Source organism: Dermacentor silvarum, chromosome 5, assembly GCF_013339745.2.
Source record: "Dermacentor silvarum isolate Dsil-2018 chromosome 5, BIME_Dsil_1.4, whole genome shotgun sequence".
In the NCBI taxonomy this organism is placed as follows: domain Eukaryota; kingdom Metazoa; phylum Arthropoda; class Arachnida; order Ixodida; family Ixodidae; genus Dermacentor; species Dermacentor silvarum.
In genome coordinates, this window is record NC_051158.1 from 4,380,758 (window position 1) to 4,390,294 (window position 9,537).

Below are 9,537 nucleotides of genomic sequence, written 5' to 3' on the forward strand. Positions count from 1 at the left end.
GTTACACATTCGCAGACAACACGGTTTGTTCCTGTTGATTTTTCTGTTTATGTAATCTTTGTTAAAGTATTAAAACCCAATGTATTAAAAAGTTCTCATAACAAGCGCTAGAATACAAAATGCTTCCGTATATGCAGGGATTCAATTGCAATTGGTTCTTTGATTGAGGGGGGAAGGAGCGAGGTTATCATTTCGTGTAAACTTGTATTGCTAGAACGTCTATTTCAGTTGGCCGTTGAAAACATTTTCTGAGGCTTGAAGTGTCCAGGATAAATTAGTACTTTCACATGTGTGCCTTGTACAAATGCCTATCTTGCAGGAGACGACAGCCTCGTGAGTGTGCTGAGTCCATTCACATGCAATAGTATGGCTTTAGACGGGCTCTCCTGCAGCGGGAACTTGAGGCTGACATTTCCAAGAAGGTTTGCAAAGGTATGTCAGCAGAAAACAAGCGACTGAAAATGTGGCATTATTTTGCGATTCACAGGCATCATCAGCGCTATAAATTATCGCTATGTGCGCACGCGACTTTCGCACGATTGAGTAATCGCGTTTTTCTTCTACATATAATACAAAGTAAGGCGCCTGGATAGTAGGTGTTGCAAAGATATGAATGATAATAGTATAACATGTTTCGGTTGCATGCGGTTTTAGCAAGCGTACCCCTATGCTGACAAAACTCAAAGACGCTTTACATCAAAACGAATGGTTTTTCTGCGTGTGTACTACTAAACTGACTTTCTTTCCTCCGCAGTGCATGAACGGAAGCACTGAAGTCTGCAGAGGACAGGAACCTATTCAGGTGAGCAATTGTGCTACGATTCCTTTCGACAGGTTATTATGAAAGACGAAAAAAAAACTTTAAAAGCGAATTTAAAAAATCTAGAAAATTAAAAGTAGAGATTGGACTACTGAAGAGGATGATTTGCAGGGCCGGTTGGCATTCCATGCTTGAGGACAGCAGAAAAAAAAACAAGAAAAAAGAAGGGGGATCCACACTGTCACAAGATAGGTCTAAGAGAGTGCTGTTTCACTGTCAGCAGGAGATTTTTTTTAAATCACATAAGTACATCTACAGAAAAAATTCGGCAAGTTGGTTGGATTTATGGTTGAGGGAAACGCGTGGGACGAAGCTGGATAAAGCTAGACAACGAATACGGCGTCCGCAATATCAACTCAATGTTTATTGCTGAAAAAAGATAAATATAAGTACGCTGAGCGCGTCCCAAGATTCCCAGTCAAATAATCAGGGGCAAAAAGCTGCAATAAAATCAATGGGTGATGACAACTCAACTGACAACAATCGAAACAATGTATCGAAAATGCGGACGTAGCCAAATGGAAGGCACATAATGTGATAAACACATAATGCCACAAACAGATAGTCTATCTCGCAACTCTGCAGATGGACACAACTAGAAATACCTGTGTACCTCGCGTGTCGTCTCGTGTTGGTATCTGCAAATCAGTTTAGCAGCAGGAAACACCTAAAAGCAGCCGTAAAATTTACAATGCAGGAATAAAATGGCGGTAGCCCTTCAGAAAAAAATATAAAAACATGATTGTATCTTTTGGCATATTTCGCGTTTAGCTTCTGTAGATTGAAGCTTCTGGTACTTCCCTATATTCAGAAGTTATGTTATGCAGCTAAAGTTGCTCTAAAAATAACGAACCGTATTTTTGTATTGTAGTGAAGGAAAGTGAATTGCCATTTGGATGTTTCGATATTGTATGAGAACATGCCGGAGTGCACCGTGTATGAGACCAGCGTTGTCTCAATGTTAGGACATGTTATCCCATGCTGGCGCCTGCATAAGCCCCGATCCATGTGCTACTTGGGTAGATTTGGCGGTAGCGAGCAGCCTCGGCAAATTATGGTGATTATAATTATTCAACAGGGGCATATTCACTTATATCGAACGCCGTCTTGGCATCTCGATAGTTGGAGAGACATTAAACTGTTATACCACAGTGCAGTCCCGAGTTCTAACAGCATTATTGTTCGGCCAGCGAGGGCTTGACAGCAGGATCTAATTTAGTATGTGTATCTATGAACATGATATTTATATGAATCTATAAATGAAATTATTAAATCAATAAGGGTAGGTACTGATGCCTCCAGCTCTTTGTGTGTGACATCAAAAGATGAGTAATGATGTTTCTTTGCAGGAATTTCTGGTATCTTCTTTGATGAACCAAGTCAAGGTAAGCAGCTTGTTAAGAGAACCACATGTGCAATACGAAGTACCGTATCTTCCATTTAGATAGACAGAGAAAGACAGACTGATAATTTATTTACAGACAGGCAGTGTGTCGGCCTAAGACAGCACACTCAAGCCTGCTTCTCTGCCCTAGAGGAGGGGAAGACGTAGGGTAATTAAGAGTGTGATGCTAGAATGCGATGACCGAAGAGAAGGGTTCATATTCAAATACTTAAGGGAGTGAAACTTCTAAATGCGGGATTCCTGTAGCTTGCCGAAGTCTTTGCTGACAATGATGCACATCTAGTGCGGAACGAATTGCGAAGAACCCAAGGGATCTGTGGTGTCCGGCTATCGAGAACCAGTTCGACTCATGGTGGAGGCGGTAGGATTGCGGTGGGAGCGGTTAGGGAACACACTAATTGCCCAAATTTTGGGTGGTAGAAGTACCAGAAGGTCTGATTTTCAAAGGTGAAAATTAATGCTGAGCTTCCCACTACAGTGTTTCCCAGCAAGGGAGGGTCCTTGGGATTCAATACTCCCAACTATTTTTTGGCGCGAAGCTTTCTCGGCGCACTCCCTAACACATGCACTGTGTCACTTTTCCATTCTTGGCGATTCGTTCAGAATGGGTATGCGCCACTGTGACACAAGAGTTATAACACCGTTTATTCTAGCTAGGTATGTGTCATACTTGAATTTCAATTGAACGTTTATTTTTCATCTGTTGAACATGAAGGATGTCTGGAGTAAGAGCTGCACTCGAGCAGCTTGACCTGCTCCCTACCTAAATACTACCTACAGGGCTGCAAAGCAGTGACATCTTGTTTTGAAAAAAAAAAAACACAAAACAAAAACGGCATAAATGAAATACACCTATTGTTACAATAATACTCGAACAGCCCGATTAATAGACGCAAATTTCATCATCATCATCGTTATCATCATCATCATCGTCATCCTATCTTTATGCTCACTGCAGGACGAAGGCCTCTTCTTGCGATCTCCATTTACCCCTGTCTTGCGCTATCTGATTCTAATTTTGCGCCTGCAAATTTCCTAACTTCATCACCCCACCTAGTTTTCTGCCATCCTCGACTGCGCTTCCCTTCTCTTGGTATCCATTCTGTAACTCGAATGGTCCACCGGTTATCCATCCTACGTAATACATGGCCTGCCCAGCTCCCTTTTTTCTGTTAATGTCAACTAGAATATCAGCTATCCACGTTTGCTCTCTGATCCACACCGCTCTCTTGGTTTCTCTTAACGTTAGCACTAATATTTTTTCGTGCCATCGCTTTTGTGCGGTCCTTAACTTGTTCTAGTGCTTCTTTGTTAACCTCCAAGTTTCTGCCCCATAAGTTATCACCGGCAGACTGCAATAATTGTACACTTTTCTTTTCAACGACAGTGGTAAGCTCCCAGGCAGGATTTGGAAGTGCCTGTCGTATGCACTCCAATCTAGTTTTTTCTGCTGTAAAATTTAAACACAAATATTTAGCAGGTTACAATAGCTATCGACAAAACATCATGGAATTACAATAATGCCGAAACTCCGAACAATAATAAAAGTAAATACAAGCGTGTACATGCGAGACGCCTAATTGGACTACAGTGATATGATTTGGCAAATCACACCTATATGGCACAAATGAACATTAAAATTATTTAATAAAATTCAGAGCCATTTACCTCTCTAGAAAATTAGGGTAAGCGAAACTCGTGGCAATACGACGCTGTCGCAGCCGTTCCGCTTCGTTTGCCCTAAACTGAGGGTGGGCTGCTCTTCGCTGACATTTCGCCTGGGCTTCGGAAGCCCTCACGCTAGAATTGGCACGTTGACGACGAGCCCTTTACCGAGCGAGCTCGCGGCGCCGTTGCTCAAACGCAGCCTGTTCCTCGGCGGAATGCGCCACGCGCGGTCTTCCCAACCGGTCGCCGAAACTGATATGAGGCGAGGAAAGCCCGGCGGAGCGCGCACCAGTCCCCTTTACTTCCCTTTCCCTCCCCGCGACACACCAAATGACCCTGATTGGTCGGATTTCTTTCTTTCTTCCTTTCTTTCTTGCGCCTGGCTCATTGATTGTCCCTGGCTCATGGCCCACACGTAATTTTACTATTGTTAATTGTGACGCAACGAGCATGCCATGTTAATAATGTCATGACATATCAGACATGTTTGTCATACATTCGTACCCTTCCATGCCAATTTTGGTATATGCCAAGTGAACTAGACGCTAGTTTTCGACAGGTAGGATTTTAGCATTACACCACCACCGCCAACACTTGTGAGGCAATACAAGCTTCGCTTGAGAAACATTGTTGTGATGTTTGTGCATCGTCATGTCATTGGCATGATTCCCTCAACGAGCGCCATACATCTCGCTTGTCCACATGACATCACCACGTATACACACCTCACACCATGCATCCGCCTTGCGTGTTGTTTGAATTTAGGCTTAATTTGTGAACGGTGCAGTGCAGTGCATGAATGTGCAAATTTTATGAGACTAATGTTGACACCTTTTGCGGTGCATAAACCTAAATAACCGTAGCATGAGGCAACACGTTACGCGTCGTGGTTGCTTAGTGGTTATGGTGTTAGGCTACTAAGCACGAGGTCGCGGGACCGAATTCCGGCCACTGGCCGCGTTTCCATGGGGCGAAATGCAAAAACATCATGTACTTAGATTTAGGTGCACGGTAAAGAATCCCACGTAGTCCAAATTATTCCGGAGTCCTTAACTACGGCGTCATAACCCATAGTGTTTTTTTAGACTGCATGTTGCAGACGATGAAATTAAACACAATTGTGCGCATTGCCTTTTTTGCACAGCATTTCATTACGCGCTTCAATAAAGTTTCGCTTCACTTGCATTCGAACCTGAGCATCAGATTTGCATAATCTTTTTTTTTTCCCGGTGGCGTATATGGAAAATCTAGAAGGCACAGTGCCTAGCAACCGTGGTTGAAAGAGATTGGCGGAAACGCCGCCGGAGACGTTCTGATGTCACACCGTAGCAACGCGTCGCCATGCTCGCCCCGCGACGGATTGCGTTCCCAAACGTTAGGTTAGGTTAGGCGTTAGGCGGCGCGGCGTACGTGCTATCACAGCGGTTGCTAAGGGCGTGGCGGCGTCCATCGTCGCCGGCGGCGTTTCCGCCAATCGCTTTCAACCGCGTTTGTTAAGCGCTGTGGCTTCCAGATTTTCAATATACACTTCTTGGTATTTTCTATTAGCGCATTTCATCTGGAAAGCACCGCAATTGGGGAAATTTACTGCATGGCATCGATCAGGTATTTTTTTTACCACTTGCAGTGCATTTTGTTCACGATTATGGGTGACGCCCCTTCGAGCGTCCTCTCGAAAATCCTCTGCGAGGTGTCGTCCGTTCTGGCCGAGAAGGTCCGCCAACTGCCATACTTCGGATTCTTGCGTAACTTGCTCAAGCCGGTTCTGAAACTTCTCAGGAGGATCGTCGGATGTGAGTGCCACTCTGTGGGGGGGGGGGGGGGGGGGGGGGGGCGAGTGAAAGAAAAACAGATTTGTTCTTTAAGAATTGTTTCATTGGCCAGTTGGTACACAGTTTCTGAGTACGAGATAATTGCAGCGCGAACGAACGGGACAAGAAAGGAACAGGAAAGCGATGTAGACCGCACCTGTCTAGGTCACTTTCGCGTTCCTTTCTTGTCCAGTCCATTCGCGCTTGTAATATCTCGTAATGAATCTTCATTAATCTTGAATTTCGAACAGAGCAACACAGGACAAGGACAAAAGTAAAGGATGCACACAGCGCTGACTTCCAAAAGAAGGCCACAAATTATAACTGATGAGTAAATCATATCACCGACGGGAATCGCATTAAGAATACACGCACTGTCGTGAAAAGTCTGCAGAATCTGCGAACTAAAACACTGTGTGGGCCTTGATTTTCGACCTGGGCCCAGCACCTGTAGAAGCTCAACCGCCCGAGTTTGACCCGGTAGCTCAAAGGGAAACTCGGGTCTGGCCGAAGCCCGAACAAAAAAAATGCGCCTATCTGACCCTGCCCGGTGCGACCGCTAATCAGGCCTACCCGAGTCCCGAACGTGCCGTCGAGAGCAATGTGTTTGAAATAACCTTAATTGAGGCTTTGTTGGCGCATGCTTCAATAACAAGTACTTTAACCTTCAGTGATTTATTTTAGAAGAGGCCCCAGAGGGGAGAGAGATGACCAGACATAGAGGGTACGAGGAGCGTTTATTCAGCTGCGCCCTACTGTATTTAATTTTCTGCAAATACGATGGTGGGAATCGTTAAAAGCGTTTTGTAGCAGATATTGCAACAGGAAACATTATTTGTAGCCCCTGTCCTCACTTCATTAGCAGGTTGTCGTAGCAAGATACACCGAGGATGAAAGGCAAACTAATTGGCTTTGTTGCAGATGCAGTTGAACTTGGACACAAGGAACCGATATTTAACGAAGCTTTTTGTTTCTCAAGTTTTTCTCTATGGGATCTCATGCATCCCTCCTCCCCTCCCTCCCCAATTGTGATCTCAAATTGTGATATTTGTGATCTCAAATAGTTTTTGCCATCTTCTTGATTTAGCGAAGTAGTCGTGCGCCGCGTGCATTTGTGAAATTTCCAGCTATTCTTGCCGTTCGTTTCGAAGAAGTTATGCGAAACCAGCTCTACTAAGCTACTCGATGCCTACCGATTGGGTGCTTATGGTTCCGGGTAAGGGGACACCCCCTGCCACGGACGCCGCGTAACTGTCTCGTTCAAGCCAGATCTCTGGCTAAGAGAATATATTGCAGCACACGCCTCATTTAATGACGCTATATTCTTGCGTATTGCAACACTACTATACGGTGGTCCCATGAAGCTCTCGCAGCATGTAGTCGAATAAGCCTATTGCATGCGCTAACGTGGGCACGCGCGGAAGCGAGCTCCGAGTGTCCATCCAGTGCCCCATGACAACTGGGAGGCGCGATAGAGCCGTGGGAAAAAATATTCTTCTAGTGAATCTAAAAGGCTCCGCGCACACTTTTCGCTTCTGTGGATGGCGCCAGCGTTCACGAAAGTTCCCCGCTTTTGAACCCTCGCATCCCTCTTGCGGAGATAAACAATAAATATAATTTTTATATTACATTTATCAGTGCAATTATAAAATAATATTTGGAATATAAAATAATACGATAAATGCAAATAATAATACAGAAAAACAGCGAGATAGATGCTTTACTAGGATATTTTCGCTGTGAGAATAAAAATGTTAACTGGAGCGAGTGGCTGATCCACTTTCCTCTCTCCCTGCATGTCTACTCAAATCAAGCAGCAACAAGCCAAACAAATCTGGTATTCCAGATAAAACTTCTCCAAGGGATCTGTCCCACATAAAAACAACGCTTGTTTCTGATAAAATATCTGGAACATATATGTATGCGCAAACTGTGTGGAACCAGATTAAAGGTGCACCAAAGAACAAGCCAGACTCGACTCGTTCCTGCCGCCTCAAGCCCGAACCGAAGCCCAGAGCTTCAGGCCCGGGCCTGGCTCGAGCCCGGCCCAAGCCTGCCGTCAAGGCTACTTGACCGGGCCGGGAAAGGTTCGGGTTTTCGGATAGGCCCGAGCCCGTGCAGTGTTCTACTATGAACAACCTCTATCAAGTGTATCTGCGTGTCGAACTTTAATAGGAGCAAGTGCCAAAGTCTGGCGCTTGCCTCAGTGAATGAAAGTAAACTAGGACTAAGCTGAACGTTAATACCATATTTTTTGCAAAAAGAGATTTGGAAATGAATTATCCTGGCATATTGTCCTGGGAACCTTATGATAATCCTGAGGAGAGCACTCAATGCAAACAGATTAAGAAGCCCTGAAAATGAGAACGTCGACTAAACTCTGATGTCGGTCCTATACTGGCTCTGCTTCTTGTTCTTCCAGGGAAGATGTGCGTGCAGCAGCCAAGATGCAGTGTACATAACTGAGTAAATTAAATTAATTCAAAGCCCAGCAAAGTCCCTAAACAACAAACAGCCCCATTGCCTCCACACAGAATGAGGAGGTTCATTCCGGTGCAGACACTGAGGACATGGGAATTCGCGTTGGCATGTGTACAAGATTTACGCTAGAGGCATTCGCCGCAGCATTCCGGGAATACCCCTGTTGAATATGGCAGAACATCTCGTTACAAGTGTTCTCAATGTCACGTCAACATCACATTGTCTTAACATGCTAAACTATGCATAAAGTTTCTTGATTGCGCATTCATCTTCGCGTGTGACATTGCTTCTCGATTAAGACGTCATCACACGTGCGACAACGGACGACGCCACTGGTAATAAATGTATTAAGACGAGCCAACATACACCACATTCTTTGAGAAAGTCATTGGACAGATGACACTTCATCGTTGTCCTCTCTGCGTTGTATTAGAATGCCTAACTGGAGTGCGATGACTTGATATATAGTTCTGAACCCTCACGCTTTGTCGCTATAATGACGTCACATGTCGGAACAAGGGAACTTTTCCTGATTGATTAAATGCGTTATAAGAGCACACGCTTCTGAAGCAAGAAGCCAACTATAAGCTATTACTTTCCGACGTTTTAGCAAACGGTATAACTATGCTAAAGTCCTCCATTCTTGAAACTTAGAAGTTGTCTTGTCACACTTGATAGGAAACAATATCCACATAACGGAAACAAAGTTATTTTTGTCACTTTATATCATGTGTGTTCCCTACGCTGTCATCTATCCTGGCGGATTTGGGAAGTGTTTCATTAATATATTTGTTTGTTTCGTTGCAGGCGAGTGAAAACAACCGCATGTATTACACTACTGCCATTTCTTCACCTTGCATTGTACAGAGAAAAGATCACTTGCTGCACCAAGTGATTTCTTTGTCTGGATCTCATTAGGCAACATTAAAATTGGCTGTATCACGATTTGATTGTTATAATTGTTTTTCTGATTTGTGCTTCCAACCGGTTACACGAAACCACCAGATGCAATTGTGCACTCAAGTCTGTTACCTCGCGTAAAGAAAGGCATAGTTTTGCAGCAGTTTGTATTCTGTTCTATTCTATCTTATATATCCAAAGGCGACTATAGTTCAAAATGTAAATATTGTGACACAGATCCAGCCGAAAAGCATCAAATTCTATGGGGTTGCCGGAATAATCCTCCCCCAAGAAATTTCCTGCGGCAAGCTCCCTCGAAGGAGGCGTGGGACTCCGTACTAAAATCTACTAACCCTCAAACGTAAGCCGGGATGGCGGACTGGGTTGCGAAGCTCGCGGCCAGCTGGACGTCACCCTAGCCCTCTCCGCCTGATCTCGGCTCCCACGTCCCC

General features: G+C 44.5%; 1 protein-coding gene across 1 annotated transcript; it reads left to right on the forward strand.

The window, feature by feature from the left end:
• The first annotated feature begins 324 nt into the window (after positions 1 to 324).
• Positions 325 to 9,083, forward strand: LOC119452818 (uncharacterized). The gene is made up of 5 exons (XM_037714774.2): positions 325 to 432; positions 755 to 802; positions 2,170 to 2,205; positions 5,521 to 5,686; positions 8,993 to 9,083. The coding sequence occupies exons 1-5, from the start codon at positions 367 to 369 to the stop codon at positions 8,998 to 9,000; spliced, it is 324 nt and encodes a 107-aa protein (XP_037570702.1). The 5' UTR covers positions 325 to 366; the 3' UTR covers positions 9,001 to 9,083.
• Positions 9,084 to 9,537: the final 454 nt, after the last annotated feature.